The 27,963-nt window shown below is 46.2% G+C and overlaps 1 protein-coding gene across 1 annotated transcript; it reads left to right on the forward strand.

The window, feature by feature from the left end:
- Positions 1-3,735: 3,735 nt before the first annotated feature.
- NFAM1 (NFAT activating protein with ITAM motif 1) lies at positions 3,736-27,335 on the forward strand. The gene is made up of 7 exons (XM_050954807.1): positions 3,736-4,015; positions 6,371-6,724; positions 7,648-7,760; positions 16,605-16,742; positions 20,933-21,019; positions 24,364-24,456; positions 25,912-27,335. Exons 1-7 carry the CDS (start codon positions 3,961-3,963, stop codon positions 25,966-25,968), a joined length of 897 nt encoding a protein of 298 aa, XP_050810764.1. The 5' UTR covers positions 3,736-3,960; the 3' UTR covers positions 25,969-27,335.
- The last annotated feature ends 628 nt before the right edge of the window (positions 27,336-27,963 follow it).

A 27,963-nucleotide genomic window follows, 5' to 3' on the forward strand; every position in this document is an offset into this window, starting at 1 on the left:
CTACCTAATGCTTCAGAGGAAGGGGAAGGAAAAATCCATAATACAGCTGGCTAATTTATGCAATGCTTTCCAACACAGGAGGGGTAACCTTTCCTTCCTGATCTCCCTGCAGAGCAGTTAATGCCCTGAAGCATAAGGTTTGATCACACTCTGTGCCAACTGGTGATGTTCCAGATCAGAGGGAATGAGCTGTCAAACCATTTTTTTAAGTGAAGAGTAGCTAATTGGGGCAAGCAAACAGAAGGGCAAGAACAAAAACATTAAACACATGGACAATATTCAGCCTCACACTAATACTCTGTATAATTGTTTCCTGTAGATCATTCTAGGGCAGCTACGGAAGTAGTGTCAAGGTACCTTCCTCCTGCATCAGTATAACAAAGCTCACCAACCTCTCTGTTTCCCATTATCCTTGTGGATTCTGGGGCTAATGCCGACAGAACCATCGCTGGAAGACGTCCGCCGGTAAAGTGAGAGAAGTAATGCTATGTTCTCCATTTGGCACACGCAGGCTACACCAGGAAGATTCCTGAGGGAAGCTCCAGGGGGAATGATGTGAGAGTGAGGGATGGTAGCAAGGGTGGTGAAAAGGAACCCCTGAGGCTACATGATGATGATTCACGCGCCAGGAGCCTTTTCAGTGGATCAAAACAGAAGGAACCAGCGTGGGAAATTTCTGAGAGACTCATTTTGCTAGCTAAGAAGATTACGGAACTGCATCCTCCCTTTTGTAGGCAGTGTCTGCTGCTTTTTGTCTTTACATTTTCCATGGTTGCTGGTGGTAGTGCTAGTGTAGACAGGACACTGGTGTTTTTACAGTCATCGCACCCTGCCCAGAGCCGAGATAACGTGGTGGTAAAAATGCCAGCAGTAGCCTGGACCATGTCTATACTGGCACATGCACCATGGCTGCCACCACAGGAAAGCTTTAAGCAATAAAGTCTAGTGTAGAAAAGGTCTGCAATAATCTGAATGCATTGAGACGCAGGCATGGTCTCGGGCCCAGGTTTAGAGGGATGCGGAATCTAGCTGGTTTGTGAAATTACAGTAAAGCTAGGCTGTGGCTGTTTTGGAAAGCCTTCTGAAATGTTATCAGCCAGAATCTGTAATCAAGCTTGTTGAGCTGTTCTCTCTCCTCCTTACACCAATAGTTGCTTCAGTTCATTGTGGTGTTAAATGCGACTGCAATAAAGAGACTTTGTTGTGGTCTCTGCAGAGCTGATTTTGCTAGTGTTCAACTGATCACTTGAATAAACGACTTCACCTGGAAAGGTGTGTATATACTTGCTGGTGCATGTACATCAGATTCAGCTAGGAACAGGAAATTCTAAGGGGCTCAGATCTTGCACAGAAAAGATGTTGTCCTTGATCTGCAATACAACATGCCTTTCTGCTAATGCTTTTTTACTATGGGGACAGCAGGTCCCTGTCATTCCAACAATCCTGGATCCATTAGAGCTATGCACAGAAACAGCACCATATCAGTCTGGACCATTGGGCCAGTCCTGGGTTGTGTTTCAGGAAGTGGCTGATACCCGATGCTTCAGAAGAAAAACAAACCTATAATGTAGCTGGCCAATCTGTAATGCTGTATCACAGGGGCTGGGGGAAGAGTGGTTGCTTCCTAATCACACTACAGCTGTCCAGCTCACACTCTGAAGGGTATCTTACCTACAGAAAAAAAGAACAGGACTACTTGCGGCACCTTAGAGACTAACAGATTTATTGGGGCATAAACTTTCGTGGGCTACAGCCCACTTCATCGGATGCATGCAGTGGAAAATACAGTAGGAAGTTATATATATACACAGAGAACATGAAACAATGGGTGTTGCCATACACACTATAACAAGAGTGATGGTAGTCTCTAAGGTGCCACAAGTACTCCTGTTCTTTTTGCAGATACAGACTAACACGGCTGCTGCTCTGTTACCTACAGAGCTTCACGTATCATTGATGCTAACAACATTACTCAGCACTTAGAAATTTTGGATTGTGCTGTCTGGGTACAATCTTCTGTTAGCAGAGCCTTCCTAAGTGGGTTCCACAGGAGGTTTAGGGGGAACCATACTGTATAACCTCACACCCACCGCTGGCCTGATACAAAAGCACAAGAATCCCCTATTCCCCCCAACACCCATTTAAATCTCCAGGGCTACAGCCTAGTCCAGTATCAGAGGGGTAGCCATGTTAGTCTGGATCTGTAAAAGCAGCAAAGAATCCTGTGGCACCTTATAGACTAACAGACATATTGGAGCATGAGCTTTCGTGGGTGAATACTCACATGTATCCGACGAAGTGGGTATTCACCCACGAAAGCTCATGCTCCAAACGTCTGTTAGTCTATAAGGTGCCACAGGACTCATTGCTGCATTTACAGCCTACTCCAAAATTCCAGAAGCAAATTGAACTTGTGTATAACATTCAAAGGTTCAGGCTCCTTTGGTGCTCGAAGGAATAGAGTGTTACCTTGCAGTTATTAGCTGCTGGTAGTCATTTCAAAGCCATTTGTTTTCAGAAAGCTGTACCATAGCAAATTGCAGCAAGGAATTTATTTCTGGCCTGGAGTGCCTCTAAATCCCCCAGATAATTCTCATGTGCAAGCTCTTTTGAAATGGCAGATATAAATATATATATTTCAAAATTCCACATAGTGATATTTCTAGGACTGCACATTTAGGGTGGCAAAGAACTTGTTTGTAGACAGGGGTGTGTGTGTGAAAGGATGTTGTCCTAGCCACCCCACAAACCCACTCTACTTAATTTACTCGTCACTCTGAATTCCTGAAATCCATAAATGCTGATCAGAGTTAAAACACATCATAGAAGCAGCATACACTGTCCTCCAGAAACACATCAACACTGGAATACGCAAAAGTACGCGGGGTATCGTGAGGATAAAGATAACAGAAAGCCACTGCTATTCAGTTGGGGCAGCAAAGTCTTCCCTGAGGAGGTGTCACACTCCCTCCCCAACCAACAATCTCAGGACTTGCTTCAGGCTGGACAGACGTTGTCAAGTGTCACTCTGACCCCACATCTGCACAGGGCTGGTGCTGCCCAATCCCTGCCTGCATATCAGAAATACCAAATGGGCCCCAAGTGCCTTGTCACTACTCTTGATTGTCCTTGCTGCTCAGCTGTAAGACCTCTGAAGAGTGATTTCCAGCTGACACCAGCCCAGTGCAGCTCCTTTCAGCTCATGGGGTGGGGGGAAAGGGGCCTTCGTTCTGGCTAATCTGAACCGAATCTCCCCTGGAGGAGTGCAGCTGCTGCACCAGCCTTGAAGAGTATGTTAGGTCATTGCTTTCCCCCCTCCCCATCTGTCAAGGGCTCTAAGTGCTACCCAGGAGAAATCTTTGTACTCGGGGGAGTGCAGTGATTGCTACTGGGCCTGCTCCCTGTGTGGGTGCTCAACTCGGGAGGGAGACTCTTTCCTTTTTTGCAGCTGTGCAGGGTTGGGCACAGTATGTTGCTAAAATAAAGGGTGCTTAAGAGCAAATCTCACTAACGCAACCCCTCAAAATCAATAACATGACCTGTAAAGACAATACATAGTATATCCACAGCGACATCTGCCTTCCTATGTATTGCCAGTGCCCCATCCAGCATGCAAAGCACACTCTGCTTCCCCATCACCTGCTCCAACCAATACACAATCCTAGCGAGCCGAGGGCTATATATAGTGTGACCATCAATTGACTGATGTAACACCAGTCTAGCACTTAACAACAACCTCAGAGGCAGGGAGGAGTCCAGCCGAAAAGCAGAAGGCAGCTGTGTCTACCAGGAACAGTCTGCCTATTGCATTGTGTTTCCCACCCCACTGCCTCCCCGCCTCTTCCCTTGCAAAAGGGAAGGGAGAAACGACATCTCAGCTGTGGAGATACCTGACCAAAACCATCTCTCGTCCGTTGGCGTGTCAGATCTGGTTGTTTTCTTACAGTCTTTGACCCTATCATGGCCTCCAGTCTCAATGCCATCTTCCTTCTTCTCTGGCTCCTTCAGCGTGGAGGTAAAAAGTGCTTTTTGTTCCTTTTGTTTATGCTCTCATTTGGTCCATTATGGCATTTTTTCAGCTGGTGTCTTTTGTTAATGTCCAGAGAGCCCCCTCTAGGAACTTGCACATTCCTGCTATTTCTGTCTTCTAAACATTCTGTCTTTTAAGAACTCATAAAGAAAATCCAGAATGGAGGGGGAATATGGAAGTAGTGCCGTGTAACCTATATTAAATGGTTCAGGTCCTCTGTGGCAAGTTCTTCTCAAGTTAATGGCTCCAGGGATTACCAGGAGAATAGGTATTGGTGTCGGCCCTGCATTGTGACAGTGGTACTTTGTAATGGCTTGTGTGAAAGCCAGGTTAATGTATACCTTGGCATTGTTATACAGGGTGAACTGGAGATGAGGATGATGAATGATCATGCCCTAAACTCGAGAGTGGGGCCAGAGACCACCCAGATCATTGGTCCTCCCATACCACCACTGCATTTTGGATGATCCCTCACTACATTTTTTATGGTTAAAAACTGTTCCCAGTGCTGTAACCTAAACTTTTCAGCTTATCACTCCTTGTTATGACATGTGCAGAGGCCTTTCTTTCATTGGCATGATTACCTTGAAGTTGTTTGTAGACCATGACCATGTTCTCCCTCTGTCACACCATCCCAGAACTCTTCTCAAAAGTTTGTATTTAGCTCCTTTCATTTTGGGTTGTCGCTTCTGAACTGTGGTTGTTAGGTAATTGTGATGTTTGTGTCACAATAAGGTGTCATAACATGATGATGTCACACTAAGCTCAGATTACATTATGGGGCTCTTTTAGGGTTCCGCAGTGACCCTGTTTGTAGAATGCAAGATTTCAGAGAATCCCCTCAAGACCAGGAAAGATGACCACGCCACCTTTCTCTTTGTATCTCTGGCCTTCAATTCATGTATCACTGAAAGAATCAAAATTCCTGTTGTATAGAGAGACTTGTCCATAAGGTTCTGACTCACTGTCCTAATGAGGGAAGAGCACTGAGGTATGGGATTCACAGCGCCTCTTCTCTTTCTAGGCCAGTAAAGGTCAGGTCGTTTGAAAGATGATGTAATTTGTCTGTAGAGGAAAGGGTAGCAGCTGTCCTGAATCTTGATGGGCCAATTTCAAGTTGATCTATCCATAGAGTCCAAGTACAGTGGTGACTGAGGTCTCTCCTTCCCCCGCACTTATCATGGGAACAGTGACAGAAAATTAGCTCCACTGGCAAATGGAAAGAAAAAGCAGTTGGCTGAAGTTGCTCTGATGATTTTCTGATAACTTTTAAAATGCTTTTGCTACTCCTCCGCTCCTATTGTTCTCTATTCATTATTATGTTAGGTGCTTTGAGATGGGAATTGCAAGTGCTAACATAAACAGATCAAAGGTTGTCTAGAGTTTAGAACTTGACTCGTGATGTCAAAGGGACGGGGGCATATACCCTGTGAAATGGGCTTTCGATCAGCATTTTCACAATATACGGTCTTCTCCTTGCGCTTTTTTGTTCTTAATGCTAAACAAAAAAGAGAACAAGCCTAGAGGCAGCATCTCCTCTTTGCTTCTGCAGCCTCTGTTGTAACTTCCTATATATCACCACTTGGTGAATTGCAGAAGCAAATATCCTTCCAATTGCCTGACAACAATCACGGGAACTATTTTGCCTCTCTCTTAAAGAGATATTGTCACGCATGGCTACTTCAGGTCTTCACAGTTCAGCCAATAGTTCCTGTACCTTATGTGCTGACTCGCCCTTTGCTTTGCTGTTTAGAGTGGCAAAAGTTTTGAGTGGTGAAGCTGCATCCTCTTAATATTTTTCACGGTCTCAATACTGGCATGCACAGTGTGTGCAATTTCCTTCCTCACTCTCACACCCCATGTACCTAAATACACAGTTACACTGACACACACATTTGCACACTGACACAGAGGCATGGAATTTTAGAGGAGGTATTATACAAAACATCAAACCAGAGTTAATTACCACTTTTGTCAGCCATAACATATTCTCACACACTGATAATCAGTCCACTTCCTCCCTTCGTCCCCCTTTCAGCATGCTAGAGTTTTAGAGAAGAACTCACAAAGAAAAAGCGGAAGCCTGGATTGCAAGTGTATTTAAAACCACAAAATATTTATCTAATGGACTGTATAGACCACACAGGAGTTGCCTTGCCAAAACATACGAGTGATCCATGTAGTCCAGTATCATCCTGTCTCTGACAATAGCCAATCCTGGATGCTGCAAAGCTGGGTGCAACCCCCATGATAATGCATCTAATTGTGTGTGTGTGAGAGAGAGCAAGTGTGTGTTTGGGGGTGTTATATAAATGCTAAAGATTATCTCCTATTGTCTAGGATGGCAGGTTGGTGGACAGAAAGTCTCAGTAAAACAAACCCCCCTGATCCAGGTTGCTTTTGCCAATGAAAAAGTATCTATGAAGTGCCTGGTCAGCTACCCCTACATGAATGAATATACCACCTTCACAATCGATTATTACTGGGTGAACTCAGAAGGCAAGATAGTCACCATCAACAATTATTCCGTATCTGAAACAATCCCCACTGGACAGATGAACCAGACAACAGAGAAGGATTACCCACATACAGTTGGGACACCAGAAAACCCCCCTGCTACTGGCACCTACTACTGCAAGGCCAACTGGAGAAGCAAAACAGAAACAGGAAATGGGGTATTCATCCTTGTTAGAGGTAAGCTCCCACTGCGCATCACCTAGCCAATGAGAGATCAGAAGAAGAGGTTTGAAAGGCAAAATCTGACTGGAGTTTCCCCATAAAGGGGTGATTTTTTTTTGGCCCTTTTTTTCTTTACCTCAAAACAAGGTAGAAACGAGTAATACCTAGCACTTGGGTAGCACTTTTCATCCACAGATGTCAAAGTGTTTTACAAAGGAGGTAAATAGCATTATCCCTATCTTACAGTTGGGGAAATGGAGGAACAGAGAGGCTAAGGCCTGGTTTACACTACGAAGTGTTGCCAACATAGCTATGTTGGCTAGGAGTGCCACCTTACTCTAATCCATACAAAATGCAACTGCAAATATCATCTTCTTTGCCTGCTGTTCTGATCACATAACCTCCTCTTTGGATCTCTCCACTGGCTCCCTATCTTATACCATATCAAACTCATTCTTTTAGCCCTCACTTTCAAGTCCCTTTCATGGCTTTGCCATGCCCTGCTTATCCGCATCTGTCATATGTCCCTGTTTCCTGCGCTCCACCGTACCGCGCATGTCTTCCCCAGTCTACTTCTCCCACAGGGTCTTGTACTGAATGTGTGTGTGTGGAGGGGATGGGGATGGGTTCAGGACTGGAGCAGCAGAAGGTGAGGTGTCAGGCGCGAGGTACAGTGGCAAAGTTGGAGGCGTTGGGAAAACTTGCAAGGACCTACCTGTACCTGGTTCTGTCCCTCACTATCAGTCTTTGTTTTGAGACCTTTCACATTCACCCAGGATGCGATTTAAAAGAAAACATATATTAAAAGATATGTTCTTCAGCTCTGCTTGTGAGTTTTAGCCCTCTGACAGCTATTGAATGGAAAACTTGGGGGTAAAAATGAACAGTGGGTTCTCATCTCCGCTCGTGCCATGAATCATTTGCCTTCCTCCTCACAGACACAGGGTACAGAGAGCCCTCCCCGAGCATGTGGAAATTTCTCATCGCTCTTACCAGTATCCTCACCATACTGAGCATCACTGAAACAGCTCTGCTGCTGTGGAAGAGAAAGGCAAGTCCTAAGATAAGTATTACAGGTGGAGCTGGTAACGATGCCTGTGGCTAAGGTTTCTTAACACTTCCCATTATAAGACCCTGTTTTCAGTAGTTAGTAACTTTACCAAACTTTAAGTGTTTGGACTGAAATTTTCCATGCTGAAAGTCTACCTTAGACTGTTGGGTTTTTTTTTAAGTTTCAGCAAAAATGGTTCAGCCATATCAGAGAACAAGATAAAGGGAAAAAATATATTGTTTTGTTCATGTTAAAAGCTCCTTGTGTCAACCAGATTGTGTGTGCACTATCCCCAAAGAGCAACTGAGCATGCTGTAGCCCAGGGCTGCCTGCCCCTGCAATCGCTTCTCACAGCAGCTGAGGGTGGCTGTGTCACCAGGCGCAGGAACTCAGGGCCAAAAACTCTCTCTTCTATGGTCCCAATGCTCCCTCACTGCTGGTGCCCAGGCAGTGTGGAGGAGAAGCAGCCAGTCTGGAATGCAGAAGGGCAGGAGCTAGACCCCTGGGGAAGGTGTGCAGTAGAGGAAACAGAATGGACAAGGGACACTGTGGGGCAGGGAGTGGGATACAGGAACTAGTTGGGCAAGGAAACTGGGGCAAAGAGAACGAGGGGAGACTGAGATGAGAAGCCCGGGGAAGGAGACTGGGACTGGCAGCTAAGGTCAGGGAAGAGTGGAACTCCAAGGAGAAGACTGGGACTAGGATGAAGAGCTGGGAACAGGAGGAAACTGGGATGTGGAGCAAGGGGAGAGGAGGAGTCAGGGCCGGGACAGGAACAGACTAGTGGGGTCAGGGCAGAAGAGGTCAGGTCTAGGGGAAGCAGGGGCATAAGAGTCTGTGCTCATTGATGCACATTACTCTCCAGAACCTAGAATGGAACCTAGGATTCCTGAATCTCAACATTCCTCTGCTGCCAGCAAATATCTATGTAATCCACTGGCAAAGTGTATGTTTCATCCACCTCTGGTGGCTGATCTACATAGGGGATGGCAATCTACTACTGCATTCAGTGCCACCGCTAACTCAAGCAGCAAAGATCTGTACTGTGGACTTACTATTTCCAGTTTTTCTGATAAACCATGTGGGTGTCAATTTCTGGTTTTCCACTTTGCTATTTTTAAAAACCTGGGATGTTACATACAAAAACCTATTAGTAAAATCATTATTAATGTTGCAAAGTCAAGCATTTAAAACTTAGGAAATGCCAGAATTAAGTTTTCCTATGCATCCTTGAGTTGGGCCTCTTATGTGTGTGCCTTATAATAGCATCTTTAGTTACATGATTACACACTATTTTTTCCATTGGACCTCTGCCTCATCTCAGCACAGGATGGACAGTACTTACTTAATGAGCAACTATTGAATATTTTGGTTTCTCGGCATTGTTCAAGGTGTGGCCCTAGGCCTTATTTACTGCCACCACTCAAACACCGCTCTGCAGATGAATTATTAATTTCCTTATGGACTTTTCTGTGGCATTTATAACTATACTGTCATGACCCAAGTCCTGAACCCAGGTCTACAGGGAGGTCATCACTCTCCAACCCTCCATTTATCAGCTTGCTGGGATTAGCTAGATCCATCTGTCCTTGAAGCCCAGCTCATCTAGGAGGCTCCACTCTGAGCCCCAATTGATAGAACGCTGGGCCTCCTGATTGGCCTACTCTCCCTACTTAAACCAGAAGGAAGAACAGGAACTTGCTGGTACAACTGGTCTCCACCCTGCTTTGGGTGCCTCCCCCTGTACTACCTGCTCTTGTCTCCTGGTCCTGACCTCCTGGTTTCCTGACACAGCATGATTCTTGGCATAGGCACCAACTCTGTGAGTGCTCCAGTTTACAGGGCTTAGGCGAAGGGGTGGAGTAGGGGCAGGGCCTGAGGTGGAGTGGGGGCAGGAAGAGGCAGGGTAGGGCAGGGGTTGGGTTTGGGTGAAGGGGTGGAGATGGGGCAGGACCTGGGGTGGAGTGGGGGTTGAGCGCCCCCAGGGAAACTTGGAAGCCGGCACCTGTGATTCCTGGTATATGACCCTTGGCTCTTAACCTTCTGGACCCTGGCTGTGAATGCTGGTTGGTTGGAGACCCAACTCTCCTGCCCCACATTAATTACTAGGCATGCCCTTCTCTGATATTCACCCAAGAGTTCTGAAGGAACTCAAGAAATTACTGAACTACTAATGTGGTATGTAACCTATTACTTAAATCAGCTTCTGTACCAATAGCTAGTGTGGAAGATAGCTAATGTGATGCCAATTTTTAAACAGAATCTCCAGAGGTGATCCTGGCAATTGTAAGTAAGTAAGTCTAACTTCAGTAGGAGGCCAACTGGTTGAAACAATAGTAAAGAACAGAATTGTCAGACACATAGATGAACATGATTTGCTGGGGAAGAGTCAACATGGCTTTTGCAGAGGGAAATCATGCCTCACCAATCTATTATAAACTTTGAGGGGATGGACAAAGATGATTTAGTGGGTGTAGTGTACTTAGACTTTCAGAAAGACTTTGACAATTTCCCTCACCAAAGGCTCTTAAATAAGCAGTCATGAGATAAGAGGGAAGGTTCTCTGCTGGATCAGAAACTGGTTAAAAGACGGGAAACAAAGGGTAGGAATAAATGGCTAGTTTTCAGAATGGAGAGAGGTAAATAGCAGTGTTCCCCAGGGATCAGTACTGGGACCAGTGCTGTTCAGTGTATTTATAAATGATCTGGAAAAAGGGTAAATAGTGAGGTGGCAAAATTTGCAGATGATACAAAATTACTCAAGATGGTTAAATCCAAAGCAGACTGTGAAGAGTTACAAAGGGATCGCACTAAACTGGGTGACTGAGCAACAAACTGGAAGCTGCAATTCAACGTTCATAATGCAAAGTAATGCATATTGGAAAGCATAATCCAAATTATACGTACAAAATGATGGGGTCTAAACTAGCTGTTACTACTCGAGCAAGAAATCTTGGAGTCATTGAGGATAGTTCTCTGAAAACATCCATTCAATGTGCAGCCGTAGTCAAAAAAGCAAACAGAATGTTAGGAACCTTTAGAAATGGGGTAGATAATAAGACAGCAAATATCATAATGCCCTTATGTAAATCCATTGTACACTAACACCAGGAATACTGCATATAGTTCTGGTTGCCCCGTCTTAAAAGAGATATGTTAGATATGGAAAAGGTACAGAGAAGGTCAACAAAAATTATTAGAGGTATGGAACAGCTTCCATATGAGACAAGATTAAAAAGACTGGGACTTTTCAGCTTGGAAAAGAAACGACTGAAGGGGGAATAAGATAGAGATCTATAAAATCGTGACTGTGTGGAGAAAGTGTTATTTACTCCTTCCTTCACATAACACGAGAATCTGGGATCACCCAATGAAGTTAATAGGTGGCAGGTTTAAAACAAACAAAAGGAAGAACTTTTTCACACAACGCAGTCAACCTGTAGAACTTGTTGCCAAGGGATGTTGTGAAGGCCAAAACTATAGCTCGGTTCAAAAAATAATTAGATCCATTCATGGAGGATAGATCCCTCAACAGCTATTAGCCAAGATGGTCAAGGATGCAACCCCTGCTCTGGGTGTCCTAGTCTCTGATCACTGGAACCTGGGAATGGGCGACAGGGGATGGATCACTTGATTATTGGCCTGTTTTGTTCATTCTCTCTGAAGCACCTGCCATCAGGGCCGGCGCATCCATTTAGGCTGCCTCGGCAATCGCCTAGGGCGCCAGGATTATTGGGGGACGGCATTTTGCCGGCGGGGGGCAGCAGGCGGCTCCGGTGGACCTGCCGCAGTTGTGCCTGCGGAGGGTCTCCTGGTCCCGCGGCTCCAGTGGAGCTGCCACAGGTATTCCTGCAGACGGTCCATTGCTCCCATGGCTCCAGTGGACCTCCTGCAGGCACGGCTGCAGCAGCTCCACTGGAGCCGCAGACCAGCGGACCCTCTCCGCAGGAATGCCTGCGGCAGCTCCACCGGAGCCGTGGACCAGCGCGCAGGGCAGCGAAATGGCCGTGCGCCTAGGGCGCTAAAAAACACTAGCGCCGGTCCTGCCTGCCATTGGCCATTGTTGGAAGACAGGACACTGAGCTAGATGGACCGTTGGTCTGACACAGTATGGCTTTTCTTATGTTCTTATTCATAAGCTCTTATGAACATGGCATCAAATAAATTACAGGAGGAATGAAGAGCTGGCCAAGACAGGCTGCCAAGGCAACAGCTCTTGAATCCTGGAGCACCACTCTTGTCATAATGCAGTCAAAGACAGATTATTTTTCTGATTTTAAAAAATTACAATTATTAGACATTAATAGGAGAGAGAAATCAGGGAGAGAACCTCTCTCCTCCTTCAGCCCAGTAAAGGGACTGGAGTGACTAAAGGGACACTAACAGTCCCGGTTCCAGTCAGGGCAGGATTTCCCCAGGGCAGGAACTGCAGAAGACAGCTACACACGTCGTCCTAGGACACCCATGCTGGCATGGGGTTGGTAGAGGGCAGGGCATGGCAGAGGCAGGACTGTAGCATGCAGCTTTGCATAGCATTCAGGAGGTGACAGGCAGCTTTCCAGGAGGCTCCCAGCCTCTCCAGTCCCCAGAGCACTGGGAAGGCTGAGAGTTCTGTGCTGTGCCTTTTAAAGTTTGTCTACACTTGAAAATTAATCTGGAATAAGGTAAAATATGACTCCAAAATGGATTAAGCTAATTAGGAGTAAGACACTCATTCTGGAATAAGAGTATCCACACATGGTGTTAATCAGGAATAGCTATTCTGGAATAACTCCCCTGTAGGCAAGCATCACAAACTCCAAGTCAGTGCAGGAGGGAGCTCAGGGATCAGCATTTAGGAAAATGGTCAGGCTTTTCATTTTCCATAGTAGGCAAGTATGTTTGACCCTCTTTATCTTGTGGGGCTGCTCCTCTGCCTCAGGACTCTGCAGTACTACCTATCTCAAATGTTCAAACATCATGAGATACCTCCTTCCCCCTCAAAAAATCATGGGTTTGAGATGGGAAAAAATAGATTAATATTTTTATTTGTCTTCTGATTATTCCCATGTTGCTAATTCACAGATTTTATTGTGAATCTTGCAATATGCGGTGCCTTGCTTAAAACCTCCGCTCCTGGAGTTATGTGATTACAAGAGAATCTCAGCTTTCACTTTTTTCTTTTTTAAAAAAAGTAAGTTTCTAGGCCTCAAAGGTTGTGGTGTTTGAAAATGTGGAAACCAAAAGAACCAACATTTTTATTATTTTTAATCTCATGATTTTTAAACCAGTCTCATCTTTCTGAGCACTTGGGGTTGGCAATGTGGTTTAAGCTTTAGGTAAGCTGCCTGGTGGCAGTCCATACATGAGATCATGTCAAGTTGAAAATTCAACCTAAAATGCAACTCACACACACACACGATTGCCAATTTTGGTTGGAGATGTTCCTGGAAGTTCCATCGCATGTCTTGATATTCAATTAAAGATTAATCTTTAATTCTGGAGACTCCAGCCAATCCTGGAAGGTTGGCCACTCACCCCCTTCCCTTCTAAGGAGATTTCACTTTCTCTCCTCTCTATCTTGGGGTGGGAGAGATGTCATTCTTTCCTACTTCTGTTCTCCTCAGCACTCATTACTTACCTTTCTCTGGTCACAATTTCCTAATCCCAGTATTGCCTGCCCCAAAACAGTCAAATATAATGAGTCAGGCCCCCCCAAGTGAGATTGGCTTAGATAATGAGATTTCTAAAAATGATAAAGCTGGGACTCTTTTTTATTTGTCTTCTACGTTTTGTGCCATTTGTATTCACACTTCTGAGTTTTTCTCTATACCTGTGAGGGCTAGACACGTCCGTTGTTTTTTTGTTTGTTTGTTTGTTTGCTTTTTTTTTTAATGAAAGCTGAGATTGTGGTGTATTCACATGACTTCAGTAGCTGGGGCTTTTGGAAAAACTCCAAACAGCATGAGACTTGCAATAAAATGGCAACACTGCATCCATCCCCCCAGTCACCTCCCCAATCTTTCCAATTCCTACCCTACCATTTTATCTCAGGTTCCTTCCTGCTCTCTGCTTCTCCCACAGTCTCCTTTACTTTCCCCTCAGTCCCTCTGCTGCTACGACTCTCCTTCCTTAGCTCTCTAGATTGCCCTGTCCTCCTATATTCACCTACTCCACCTACATCCCACCTGCCAGTGTCCTTGCCTGTGTCCCGTAATCACCTCCTCTTTGCATGGCCCCTCCCTGCCTCCTGACAGCACACACCTTTGCTAAAATGTAGCCTGACTTTAAGTCTCCTTGGAGACACTGGGAGGTGGTGGCCCTCTTTTCTAGGGGCAACCTGACTGCCACCTGCACAGGCTGTCGGGAAATGGTAGCCATCTTAATTAAGAGCAGCCTGGCATCAGGCCCACTAATGGGGTATGGGAAATGGTAGCCATTTTGGGAAAGGGCAAAACTTGGCGAAGGTGCTCCTGTTCATCCCTACATCACAAGAGGCTTCAAGTCAAAATACCCAACATGAGTCTCACAACAAAAATGTGATTGCTGGCAACTCTCTAAAGTCACAATCTCTCCCACCCCCTCCCCCACCGTGTCCTGTGGGGCCTGAAGCTGGGGAGCAGCCTGTGTGAGATTACAGCCTTGCACCCTGTGCTTCGGCAGGGTGCTCACCTAGCTCAGGCCTCTATGATATCTCTGTCGCTCTTGCCTACCATGTACTGTGAGGCTGCCAATTTGTTCCAGGCCCCTGTAAAATCACTGCCTTTCCCTGTGTCCTCTGGGTCTGCAGCCCTGACTTTAATCTGATTAATCACTCTCTCTCCCACACACCTGCCAAACTACAGGCCTTTGGTCTGAACTTCAGTCCCTTGGGAGATTGTTCAGGCACTCAGGACTTTTGGTACAGCCACAACTATCAATCTTGTGAATGCCAGATAGTAGTGGGCATGGAAGCTTATCATCTTTATAGTGTGTATGGAGAAGGAGCTAACCTGTTTTTTTAAAAATAAACCCCAAAACGTATCAAAGCAGTGCTGATGCTGGGTTTTTCAATCACAATTTGTTCTGTGTTTTGTGCCTTATGAGAACTAAATGAGGGGTTTTGTGTATATTTGTAGGTATTTGTTTGGCAACTTGCAAATTATTGTAGAATTTCAAATAAATAGCGGGTAGGCTTTTTTCTCCTTTTGCTTTGGCTTCTCTTTGACTAAAATGCCATGACTTGACAGGTGATTCCAGACCTCTCATTCAAATCTATATTGACTCCCCGCTTTAGTTTGTCTAGTTACAGGCCTGCTGACCCCTCCTTACCCTGGGGCCTCACCTCATAAGCTATGTCTATACTGCAACTAAACACCATCGGCTGGCCCGTGTCAGCTGTCTCAGGCTCACAGGGCTCAGGCTACGGAGCTGTTTAATTGTGGTGCAGACGTTTGGGCTTGGACTGGAGCCCAGAGGGTCTCAGAGCCCAGGGTCCAGCTTGAACCCAAATGTCTTCACCACAGTTAAACAGCCCCGTAGCCTGAGCCCTGCGAGCCCAAGTCAGCTGACACAGGCCAGCTGATGGTGTTTAATTGCATTGTGGACACATACCCATAGAGGTAGTGACTGTGAATTGATGTGAAATGCAGACAGTGCCCTTCCTCCTTAGCAGGAAAAATGCTGTGTCCACATCAAAACCAAAATGGTTAACCAAATGAAGGGAAAATAAGCACAGGTTGCACTAGCACCAAGGCTGAGGACAAGCCCCTTCCCCTTACTCCAGAGAGTTTAGCCAGATATCTTCCGGGGGGAAGCGGGGCGGGGAGGGAGGAATTTCAAGACTGGCTGATATCTCCAGATTTTGAGTTGACCCACAGATATTTTTTTTAACACCATAGAATTTTTTAATGCAAGTTATTTAGGTTTGAAGATTTAAATGTTTATCCCTAATTACTAATGGATTGGAAAGTAGTAGTTCATCATCCTCATGTAATATGAGACTGATGTCATCCTGCTTCTTTTCAGATACAGGACAGAAATACTTTTCAAATACTTCTGCATTTTCTGCATTGTTATTAACAATTTTCCTCAGTCAGAAGAGTCCTTGTGGTGGTATTGGATTCCCTCCCCCATGTTGTTAGAGCGACGCTCTCCTTCACAAAAGGAAAACCCCTCCACAAAGTCATGAATCAAGTGAATTAATATTGCCTTGTTTTATGCTGCACCTTACGTTTCTGTCCTTTGTATACACAACCTGGGAGGGGGTGATGACCTTGTCAGATCTCACAAGCTAAGCAGGGTTAGATTTGATCTGTAGTTGAATGGAAGAGCTCTACAGAAAACTCATTTGCTGAAGGAAATGGTGTTGGTGATTCCAGAAGAGGTCATCTTCCTTTAAGTCAGTATTGGACCAGTGCCTCAGTGTATTACTGACCAATAAAAGGTCTCTTGGTACTCCTCTCAAGGGTTGTGATGTTAGCACCAGTTTCCTGGCCAAGTCCCATTTTGAGTAATTGCATTCTGCGCTGCTAACATTCCCCCAGAGTTGCAGCTGGATAGGGCTGTCTTTATTTCTTGTGCTACAGCATTGCTACGTGCTGTTAAATAGGTGCAAGCTCCTCCTCAGAGATGTCTGTATTGTAGAAGTCATTTTTGTGTAAACATAGAGTCTGGTTCACACAGTTTTACACCAACTTTAACCCAGCTGTTTTCACTGGTTTACACTGGTGTGAGAGGAGGGTCGAGCCCACTGTTTTCAAAGTGGTCTTTTGTGATGAAAGTGCTATAGAAATGTGATTCACTAGTTATCACTGATCATGTGTTAAGTACAAGATGCATGCAAACATTTATTTCACATTTTGGAATGTCGTGTGTTTACAACAGATCTGTCATTTAGTGTCTTGTCCTAAGTTGGTGGTGTGTCCTGGGAGATGCCCAGATGTCCTCCAGAGATGCCCAGACCTAAGCACGGAAGCCCAAGCCCCTTCAGGAAGCTCAGAACCATCTGGCTCCATCTACACTGTGAGTACCACCAGAACTACCCTCATCCCCAGTGTGGCCTACTGCTGGACCTCCATGTGTACACCAGCATGGCACCATGTAAAAACAGGGTGATCTAGGGGGTGGAGGAAAGAGACAATGTAGTCTATTCCTTCAGTATAAGGAAGGATTTGATTCCAAAGAGTGAGTTGGCGAGAAGGTGAGGCATCTGCTTATGCCGTCTCCTCTCTATAACTTTTGCCTTCTGTTCAGAATAAAACTAACATCCTTTTACCACTCCTGACCCTGGCCCATGGCAGCTGTTTCCATTCCCCTAGCGTGGTGGTGGCAATGCCTCTGTTTACCCAAGGAGGGGGAGGAATTGCTTAAGTTGGGCAGCAGGGCAAATGTGGAAGGGAGTAAAAGGGTGAAAGCAGAGAAGAATATTGGCTGAACATCAGGAAACCTTTTCTGAGCATGAGATCTATAATGGAGTGGAAAAGTCTCACAAGGGGAGAGATGGAAGCTCAGTTGCATGAATCATTTGTGACTGGACAAAAATCTGGAGAATGTACTGTAGGGAATGCCAATGCACTGCTGAGAGAGGTGGGATGCTGATGTGGACAGGAGGATGGACTAGGTCTTTTCTAGCTTAAACTTCACGAGTTCTTATGAGGCCAGTAGGGTTTGGTTTGGTTTAGTTTTTTAATTTTTGGAACTGAGGTTTTTAAAAAAAGCAGCTGGAAATACCAGAGTAATAATCCGGGGGAGGGGAATTAATTTGATAAATCTTTTACTTTCAGAAATTTATTTTTTATTCAACTTTTTAGTAAACATGGAGAGTTTTTCTGTAAAAGTGGATGATTTCTGCAAGGAGGTTAAAAAAAATTCCAATCCAGTTCTCGCTCAGTCAGTGTTGCCATGCATCCTCTGCTTCATCTTAATTACACGTTCTGTCATGTTGCCTTGTTTGAGGTGTCTACCTGAAGTTTAAAATAACAATGTTATAAACCCTAGGTCAGGTTTGTGAAAATGCCCCTGGCAAGTGCCCTGGTGGACTTGATGGTGCAACCCCCCTACGCTGCTCTTTCTCCATTGGGGCTAGGAACCGGCCGGGGTGGTCCCCAAAATATAGGTGGTATTATCTTGGAATGTGGCACGGCTAATTTCCCTGGGGGACGCACTCATTTAGTGTCTCTTGGGAAACGTTAGCTGCTGAGGTTCCTAGGGAACCCTGGCAAGAAAGTAAAGGTGCCATTCACTGGGATGAAAGCCTCTCAGCCTAGTTACCCAAGAGTGCAGATTGCATTCCTGTTCCCCGGTGCCTGTGGGTGTGAATCTAGCTGATCTAACAGGACAAGGTAAAAAGGAATGTTGTGGGCCCATAGTGTAGATGGGACCCTCCTTTGGTCCCATCTACACTATGAGACGCTAGTGTGGTGCTGGCAGGGCCGGCACTACCATTTAGGCGACCTAGGCAATGGCCTAGGGTGCCAGAACTTTTTGGGGGCGCTATTTTGCCGGGGGGGGGGCAGCATGCGGGTCTGGTGGACTTACCGCAGTGATGCCGGCGGACGGTCCGCTGCTGGAAAGGCTCCGGTGGAGCTGCCACAGTCATTTTGGCAGACGGTGCACTGGTCTAAAGGCTCCAGTGGACCTTTAGACCAGCGGACTGCCCGCCGGCATCACTGCGGCAGCTCCACTGGAGCCTTTCCAGCAGCGGACCGTCCGCCGGCATCACTGCGGTAAGTCCACCTGACCTGCGGGGGGCGGCGAAATGGCCGTCCGCCTAGGGCGTCAGAAACCCTGGCGCCGCTCCTGGGTGCTGGAGCTGCTTACCATACCGTAGCACACACAGCCTGATTTCTCTGTTGGATTAGGGGTTTGTGGGGCCCTGGGCCAGAGTATGTGGGGGCCTTTCTCCACCTTTTCCGCCTGCAGTCTCCCCATTGTCCTCCCCCCTGACAGGGAGCTGGGTCAGGGCACGAGGGCTTCCCCTGCCCGCCAGGAGCTCCTGCTGGGGAAATGGGGTTGGGGTACAGGGGCTTGCCCTGCCCTGCCAGCCCGGGACCCCTGCCAGGGAGCGGGGGCTTCCCCTACTTCCCCACAGGATCACTGGGCTGGTAGAACGGGTTGGGGCATGGGGGCACCCATATTTCCAGGTTCCCCCTAATTGGCTAGGGCCCCTGGGCATGGGCCCCATTGGTCCAATGGCTAATCCACCACTGCGTTGTTGCTGGGAGAAAAATGCACAGGGTAAGAGATGCTCTGTGACCAGCAGCAGGAAAGGAACGGAGAGCAAGGAAGATGAGAGGAGAGTTCTGTGTGCGTGCTGTGTGGGCTGTGTTCCGAATGAGTGGCCAGATGAAATAACTGTTAATGTTTGCCTTTTTAAGGGGCGAGTGGGGGTAGGAACCACATGATACTCTACTCATTTTGGCTGCCCCGTCTGTCTCAAGGCCCCTAGGCAGGCTGTTCATCCCCCTCCAGTCCCAACACGTTCTGCTCTTTTTTAAATCATGATCACTTTGAGCCTGAACACTTGTAATTCCCAGGGAAACAAATGGGGGGGGTGATAGATGCTCAGCATCTCCCAGGATCAAACCCAGTCACTTGTTTTTTCTCTTGCTATATTAGGAGACATGACAGTCTCATTCACTTTGCAATCCCTCTCTAAGAGCACCTGCCCCTCTTGCCTGCCTAAGCTCCTCCCATCTTCTTGTTGCCAGAGAAACAGCCACCTTGGCAACCTGCTGTCATCCTTGAAATACACATGGAAAAGTCCTCCTGATTGTTTTATTAGATCCTCTGGGCAGATCTGGAGCATCATTCAATCTGACATGCATCTCTAGTGACAAGATTATCCGAGGGACAAGGAGATGCTCACATGTGTAGGAAGTGTGTGTGTGTTTCTGTATGTACCTGTGCGTGAGCATTCAGGGCAGAGCTTAAATTCCTATAGCAGCGAAGAGTCCTGTGGCACCTTATAGACTAACAGACGTTTTGGAGCATGAGCTTTCGTGGGTGAATACTACATGCATCCGACGAAGTGGGTATTCACCCACGAAAGCTCATGCTCCAAAACGTCTGTTAGTCTGTAAGGTGCCACAGGATTCTTTGCTGCTTTTACAGATCCAGACTAAGATGGCTGCCCCTCTGATACAATTCTTATAGCGTATTTCCTGGAGGCCCCCCAGCCCTCCCCCCATTCAGGTCTCCAGCTTCAGCTGCGGGGCAGGGAGTTTTCAGGGCTTTAGCCTCATGGAGTGGAGGCAGCGCCCTAGGGCTCAGGGCTTCTGTCCCATGGGGTGCCCTAGGACTCAGGGCTTCTACCCTGCGGGGCACCCAGGGCTCAGGGCTTCTGCCCTGTGGGTCACCTGTGTTGGGGCTTGGGCTCCAGGCTTCAGCCACAGATCCAGCTTGCAGCTCCCTAGAGGTTTGAAAATATTTACTGGAACTCCACTCTGGACAGCTCTGGCTGAATTTAAGCCCTGATTCAGGGGAAGTGTGTGGATGTATGTATATAAGTGTGATTTAGAGTATATGTGTGATTTAGAGTATATGTGTGAGCTAGACTGTGTGTATGTGTGTGTGTGAGAGACAGAGAGAGAGAGAGTTCCTATATTTCTGCATTCTAAGGAGGAAAAATAGTTCCCGGTTTAAAAAAGAAATGCAAATTGTCCCTATTATAAGTGACTATGAAGTTCCCACCTTTTTCTGTGCTGTTGGGCATCAGGACATCAGCTCAGCCACTCTTTCCATTACCAAATGCCCAGCGTGATTGTGACTGGAACATGGGAGTGATGTGCACACTAGTGCCAAATTGTACCATTCAGAGCTCATCTTGTTTGCAGGTTCACCTCCTGTCCCACTGAGCAGTGAATGTCCCCTATAGAGGAGGGTCTTATTCTGCACTGTGTGAAGAATTTGGAGTTGATGGAGGCAGGTAGGAGGGGCCCTGCTTTCTTAGATTTATATCCTAGGGAGAAAAAAATCTCATCATGTCTCCATGATTCAAAATCACGACAAGGACGGGGCTGCCCTGTGCAGTTAGGGCATGAAGCAGTTTCCAGGACTTTTGCAGACTTTGGGGACGCAGGTTTTAGGCTCGTCAAAACTCAGATTTAGGATGGATGGCAGTTCCTGACCACAGCAGGCCACTGCATTTTTTCACCTCTATGCACTGCGTGTTTGTGATGTGACACAAGCCCTCTTTCCTCTCTCCGCTCCAGTGTCTAGAATCCCACCAAGCTGAGGTCTATTCTGTCCTTGAGGATAACACGAACAGCTTGTCGCTTGAGAAGAATCCCACTGCTACAGTAAGTCTCCTCTCAAGTAATCCTGACACTGTCCTGCTGGGGGTTCCCTTTGAAATTGGGCCTGGCATTGAAACCACCACAGAGCTGCTATGCCTGTACAAAGGCAGTAAATCTAACCGCTGCTTCCACTCCTCCCACCCAGAAAAGGAAAGGCTGGATTCCTCCCGCCCCTAGGCTGGGCTTATAAATGTTGAATCTTTCTTCTCTCTGGTTAAACAGTTGTTTTGTCAAACATTATTAGTTCGGGGAGGCCTGGTTGATATAGGTGCTGCGATGTGAGATTTGCTCTGAGGCATGGTGGGAGATTTGAGATCATTTCTGGCAGTGGAAACTTCCATGTGTGCAGACCAGACCAGGGCTTCTTGGAATATGGGCTGGTCCTGGCCTCCAATATGGCCCTTTTGGACTGCTCAGGCAGTGCAAAGATCAGGCAGCTGAAGAGTTGTCCAGCATGGAGAAGTCCTTGAATATGGGCATGGCTGGGACACTGCTGAACCCAGCCATCCCCAACTGGCATAACTGCCCCCTCAGGGCCATTACCATGGGCCAAAAGTTTAAAGCAGCTCTGAGACTGCTCTAACTTCTGCCAGGGTTGATGCAATCCCTGACAGCTGTGGGGATCAGGGAAAGGGAATGCACAGCCATGTTTAGCCTCCTCTGCATTCTGGTCCTACACTGAGTTCAGGTCAGCCAGCCTTGGAAACTGGGCTTGGGGTGTTCTGAGCCCTATATATAATTTGTGTTTTTCCCCTACTGTCAAGATGAAAACCATATTGAGTGAAATGCTTCTGGAGCAACTGTTCAAGAGATCGACAAGAGTCAGCTGCTTAACAGAAGTGATGGGCTAATAAAAGCAGAGCAGAATTGTGCCCTATATGGTAGGGGACATTTTGGAGCACTCTCAGAGTGAGACTGTGCCTCTCTTAGGTGGACTTCTGTGCAGGTTTCCCTGTACTGTGTGGGTTTGTTCGGTTTTGTTATTTTGAGGTAGGGGGGTTACAAACACTTTGGATTCAATGACTTTCCCAGTTATTGCTGTTTATTATTGTGAGCGGGGTGGGACCCGTGCCTAGCGGTTAGAATCTCTGGTGGCAGACTTGCCTAGTGGTTAGGGGTAGGTGAACCCAGGCCCTCCCACTTCACCAGGTTCTGACCTAGGACATTCTTGGGCACCACAGGGAAGGCAGTCACATTGTGTGGTCCAGTTAACACCCCTCCCTGGGTCTCTTCCTACCACTTTGTCCCTCCTTGGGGTGTGTCATGGCTTGCAGTTATCTCTGTAACTTGGTCTGTGGGCCTTTGCAAGCTAAGGAGTCACACCTTCATGCAACCACTCTCCTCCTGAGATACCTTCCTAGCACAGTCTCTCCATCACAGTGGCTGCACCCCACCTCTCTCTCCACCCACCAGCCTATTGTGCTGAAGAGACTCTCTCTTAAGGCCCTCCTCCAAACGGAGCATGCCCAGCAGGTCTGCTGGGGTGGGGATTCCTGGGCCCAGAGTTATTCCTGTACCCCTATCTCTTTCCAGCGTGAGGTTTGTCCACCCCATCACAATTACCTTTTGCTCTCAATTTGGAGAGTAAAACAAGGTTTGGTGAGTTTTGCCTCATTTCTATAGCTGGTTTCACTTTCTGCTTCTTGTGAATATTATATGTCCAGGATCCAATAAGTAAATAATGTCTCACATTACCTACAATAGTAGAACAACAAGGACAAGGACAGAAAGGAACAACAAAAATAAATCATGTTAGCACAGTGAGAGGGCTCTTGTTGACAAACTACCTCCAGTCTGATCCATTTCTAACTTCAGAATCCAGTTAACGCTAATTGTTTTCCACTGCCAAACTCTTTGGAACTCGGTGTCCAGAATCTGCTGGGCATTTCAGGTGCTGTGTCCACACACACCTTCACCACGGTTCTTAAACTTGGCACTGGTCTGTTTGGGTTGCAAAGAGAGGAGGGAAAGTTTTTGGTTATAAAAAACAACATCCCCCCGACTCCTTAATGTTATTAAAATTATTATTGTGACAGAAGCATTTCTATTCATATTCTGTTGTCTTATTAAACCTTTTAGGCTTGAACCTTCTTGGCAAGCTGAAGGGTGTAGTGTGGACAGTGCCTAGGGGCTGAATCCACTGCCAGCATAAGCGGATGCAACTCTGAGTGTTTCGGAATAGCAGCCATGTTAGTCTGTATGAGCAAAAAGAAGAGGAGTACTTTGGCACCTTAGAGACTAACAAATTTATTTGAGCATAAGCTTTTATGGGCTACAGCCCACTTCATTGGATGCATAGAATAGAACATACAGTGAGAAGAAATGTATACATATAGAGAACATGAAAAGGTGGAAGTACACATGCCAATTGTAAGAGGCTAATTAATTAAAAGAAGCTATTATCAGCAGGGGAGAAAATCTTTAGAAGTGATAATCAAGATGGTCCATTTCGGACAGTTTGACACGAAAGTGTGAGGATACTTTAACATGAGGAAATAGATTCAACTAGTGTAATGACTGAGCCATTCCCAGTCTCTGTTCAAACCTAAGTTAATGGTACCTAGTTTGCATATTAATTCAAGTTCAGCAGCTTCTCTGAGTGTGGCCCTCCAACTGCATATTGTCTTTAGAACATGGCATAACAAGAGTTACTATATTGGATCAGACCAATCGTCCATCTAGTCCAGTATCTTGTCTCCAATGAGCAGCAGCAGCAGCTTCGGAGGAAGAAACCCTGCAGTAGGCAGTTATGGGAAAGTTTCCTCCTCTCCCCAGATAGTTAGAGATTGGCATATGTCCCAAAGCCTGAGTGGTCACATCCCTTCCAAAACTCTTGTTTACTTTAAAAATATATTAACTATTATAACATTGAATAGTCCGGTTATCCATAGAAATGTCTGGTACTTTTTGGAATCATGCCAAGCTCTTAGCCTCGGTGATATCTTGTGGCAGTGAGCTCCACAGACCAACTGTGCACTGTGTGAAAAAGTATCTCCTTTTATCACTTTTACATTTTTACCACCTTTCAGTTTCATTGGAGGCCTCTTGTTCTTGTGTTCGGAGACCAGAAATACAGGAGATTCCAAACTGGCCTTTTATCCCATTCATTCTTTGTTAGACTTTAATCATGACCATTCTTCTTTGGGCAATCTGAGCAATTCAGCTGGTGAGCTGAGATGCTGTGTACACATGATGTTGCTCTTCACAAAATATGGAGCACTCAGCACGTTATCAGAACCCTGGTACTGCCACAAGCGAGCCAGTTCATTTGGAGGTTAGAGTGTTTGGAGAGTGGATGCTAGGGCAAAGTGACCTGTTACTGAGTGATGTGGGTACGTCTCTTATAGCCTCAAGACATGAACATCTCACAGCCAGACGGGGTTGAAGATAGAAATGAAGACTGTGGGAAAACAGGGAAGAAGAAAAAGAAGAAAGAAATGGTAAGAGCCTTCTACAACTCTGCCGTAAAAAGCAGCCTCATACCTTGTGTTCAGCTGATCAAATCATTCAGAAAGTAAAGAACTGAGCATTGTAGTGATGTTTAAAATGTCACCCTCACTTACCACGTGTCCCATGCCCAGACTCAGCTCTGTGAGGGGACAGGGATGGAGGGGAGGTTCTCTAGCAGGTGCAGTGTTAGTAATAGAATGGGAAGGTTTGCATTAGGCAGCTCCCATGCCAGCCTCTGTCTGCAGTGAACACAGAGTGATTGAAAACAGGAATGTCATGATAAACATGGTGGGCCAGATTAATCTGTGGTGTAATTCCATCAAAGTCAGTGAGGATAAATTTGGCCCAAAAGGTCCATGGCCTTCCCTGTGCTAGAGAATTTTGATGTGCTGCCTGCCACTGCAGTCCTTAGCTCACCTGTAACACATCATATGCCCACACATAAAATTACAATCAATACCCCACAAGTATTCACGCTACTATTAGAATGGGACTTGCTTTGAGCAAGGTTGGCCACTGTTGCTGCATAGACACTGAGGATTCTTAGATTCACCCACCATGGCACTAGCACTGGTGCCGTTTCACCGATGCTAGTAATAGTGAGAAGGCTAGTAGAGAGTAGGTGCCAGTGATTTTTGCCACCCTTTCCGATAATTCTGCTCACAGTAGTCCTAGGCAACCTGATGATAAAATGACAGTGATTGATTTAGACCAGTGTTCTCACTGTTGCTATCCCCGGCACAGTGGCTGTGTTTGCAAGGAATGCCATATGTGGATGCGGGGCATGAATGCACCCATAACTGGAAGGCTGGTGTGGGTGCACTGCACCACTGCAATATCTACTAGTTCAGCTAGTAATGAATGGTCTTTGATGTACGAGCGCCCTTTGGAGAGTCCACAATTGGCGTTTTTTGTAAAATGTTTCCTTCTGATGCCACGGAGGAATTGCTAGTATAGACAGGGCTTCGTGCAGCCACTGGCATTTCAACTACTCAGTTGTCTAATCTTGCTCATAGCAACAGCAGGAGTATGTGACCCAGTGCTTAAAATGTCCATGTCTGTCAGTGCCTTGTCTCTGCAAGATACAGTGGTGCAGAAAAGATTCAGCTATTGAAGAAACAGAATTCGGAAGGTCAGGGAATTCCTCTTTCACAGAATCCAAACTGATTTATTTTTTACTTTTGGAATAACCAAGATCAATCCCCCTTCCCAGGTGGATTGCTTTTTTGGAACAGTGGAAAATAGGAAGCACCTTTATGCCTGGAGCAGGGTTATTAATGTTCATCTCCGGGACAGCGGCATTCCTCTGGCTGAGTTAATTGCATTCTGTGGATCACTAGTGGCCATTGCCAGTGGAAAGAGTTGCAGAGAATACTTCTTAAGAATCAATCTGACTTTTTGAATAATTTCCCTCCATTTCTTTTTTTCTGTTTACCATTTTGTAGAAATCTCAGCAAGAAACTCTGGAAGAACCCTTTGATACCCTGTATGAGAATATCTAAGGGGAAAGACTGATCATGCTTGGACTACACATCTCTGAGTATGAGGCAACTGCCCCTCACATCTTTAGTATCCATCTGAATTCTCCAGAGACTCATGGCACACTGATGGCAGAGCCCCACCCTGGTCTGTCTCTAACCTGTTCTTTATGGACCTCAGAATTCCTCTGTTCTGCTCTCAGGGTGGCCCAGGCTGCATGGGCGCGCCTGCAGAGGATATTGCTTTCAGTTATTTATAAATCTGACTTTTAGCGATTGTTTTAGTCAGGATCTGTGCAAGTTTCCCTCATCCAGCTCTGGTGATGCATTTGAGTCTTGATCTCTAGCACTTGTTGTACAATACAGGGACTTCACTACTTTATTTGACAGTGCACCTCAGTCCTGACCTGCAGCCCATGCTATCCCACTCCTAGCTCTCTCCTGTCATGCCAATATGAACTTGATATATGTCTATTGAGGACCTGATTGGGAGCCAAGGACCCCTGTTGCCGCCTTCCCTTTCTCAACAACTTCAAGCTGAAACATGCTGATGCGTAAAGCAAACTGACCTGCTAGCCCTGTACTGTAACTGCAGATATATAATACAGCCCTGTGCTGCTCTGAAACAGTCTGTCGGATTCTGCAGGGTGAATATTTTCCTTAGAATGCAACCAGCGGAATATGGTGGGGAGAGGCAGCAAGAAAAGAGATGCAGAAAATGAAGCAGGAGTCTTCCCTGCCTGTGGACATGTCTCATTGGTGATGTTCCTTCCATGATAAACTATTTGGAGACAGGGCTTGTGAAAGCAGCTGCCCTGCTGGACTCTGTCCTGTTTATAACGCTATCCCAGGCTGATGTCCCTTCCAGGAAGAGTGTTTAGAGGGAACGTTAACACTCTTCTTTTTAATAGGTATTTGTTATACAGTGTAATTGGTTTTTTTAAGCTCTGGCGTGGGCAGATGTAATATCTTGGGGAGAAATTTTCACCTCATTGAAGTCAGTAGAAGTTTTGCCATTTATTTCAGTGGGGCCAGGATATCACTCCTGGTGTTTAGAGTGGTATTTTAAAAAGTGCAGCTACACCAGTTTATCAGACTCACAATATATGGAGTAGAGGCCCTGTTTGTGAATTTTCCATCCAAGCTCTTATCCTTGCCATCACATGGATCTAGCCCAGGAGTGGCCACCCTGAGCCTGAGAAGGAGCCAGAATTTACCAATGTACATTGCCAAAGAGTCACAGTAATATGTCAGCAGCCCCACATCAACTCCCCCCACTTCAGCCCCTAGTGCCTCCCCCTCCACCCCATGGCTCCCGCCTGCTGTGATCAGCTGTTTTGCATGTGCAGGAGGCTCTGGGAGGTAGGGAGGAGGAGGGAGGGCACAGCACATTCAGGGGAAGGGGCAAGGGCATTGGGGGAAGGGGTGGAGTGGGGGCAGGGCCTGGGGCAGAGCAGGGGGTTGAGCAGTGATCACCCTCCAGTACATTGGAAAGTTGGTGACTGTAGCTCCAGCCCCAGAGTCAGTGCCTATGGGAGCTGCATATTAACCTCTGAAGAGCCACATGTGACTCCAGAGCCACAGGTTAGCCACCCCTGATCTAGCCTATCAGCTGAACTTACACTCATTGTAGTTCTGATAGGAAAGGAGTGACATTAACTATATTGTATAACTTGATCAAAACAATGGATCAAAGAGCTGAAGATGTTGTACCTCAGCTTTTCTAAAAACAAAACAAGAATCTGTAGAATAAGCTGAAAGGAATCATGCAAATCTCTCTAAAGAAGAAAATCAAATTAAAACTGATCTGAAGGTCACAGGATCCTCTCCAGTTGTAGGTAACGTTGCTCTACGTCAAAGATGGGAGGCTATGGAAAGTGTTTCCAGGGCCTCCAGGTCTTCCTATACTATGTTTTAAGAGATAATCTTCTTATTGCTTTGCTCATTTATTAGAAGAAATTTCAAATGTGGAATCTGTACTTTCCTTAATGATAACTACTTTTCTCTTACCAATGTCTA

The sequence above is a fragment of the Gopherus flavomarginatus genome, chromosome 1, assembly GCF_025201925.1.
Source record: "Gopherus flavomarginatus isolate rGopFla2 chromosome 1, rGopFla2.mat.asm, whole genome shotgun sequence".
NCBI lineage: Eukaryota > Metazoa > Chordata > Testudines > Testudinidae > Gopherus > Gopherus flavomarginatus.

Bases quoted from the DNA above. Each gene is read 5' to 3' on its own strand.
- NFAM1 (XM_050954807.1), top strand. From the start codon at position 3,961: ATGGCCTCCAGTCTCAATGCCATCTTCCTTCTTCTCTGGCTCCTTCAG. The intron at 6,725-7,647 runs GTAAGCTCCCAC...TCCTCCTCACAG, and splicing joins GGTATTCATCCTTGTTAGAG to ACACAGGGTACAGAGAGCCC. The intron at 16,743-20,932 runs GTGAGTACCACC...TCTCCGCTCCAG, and splicing joins CATCTGGCTCCATCTACACT to TGTCTAGAATCCCACCAAGC.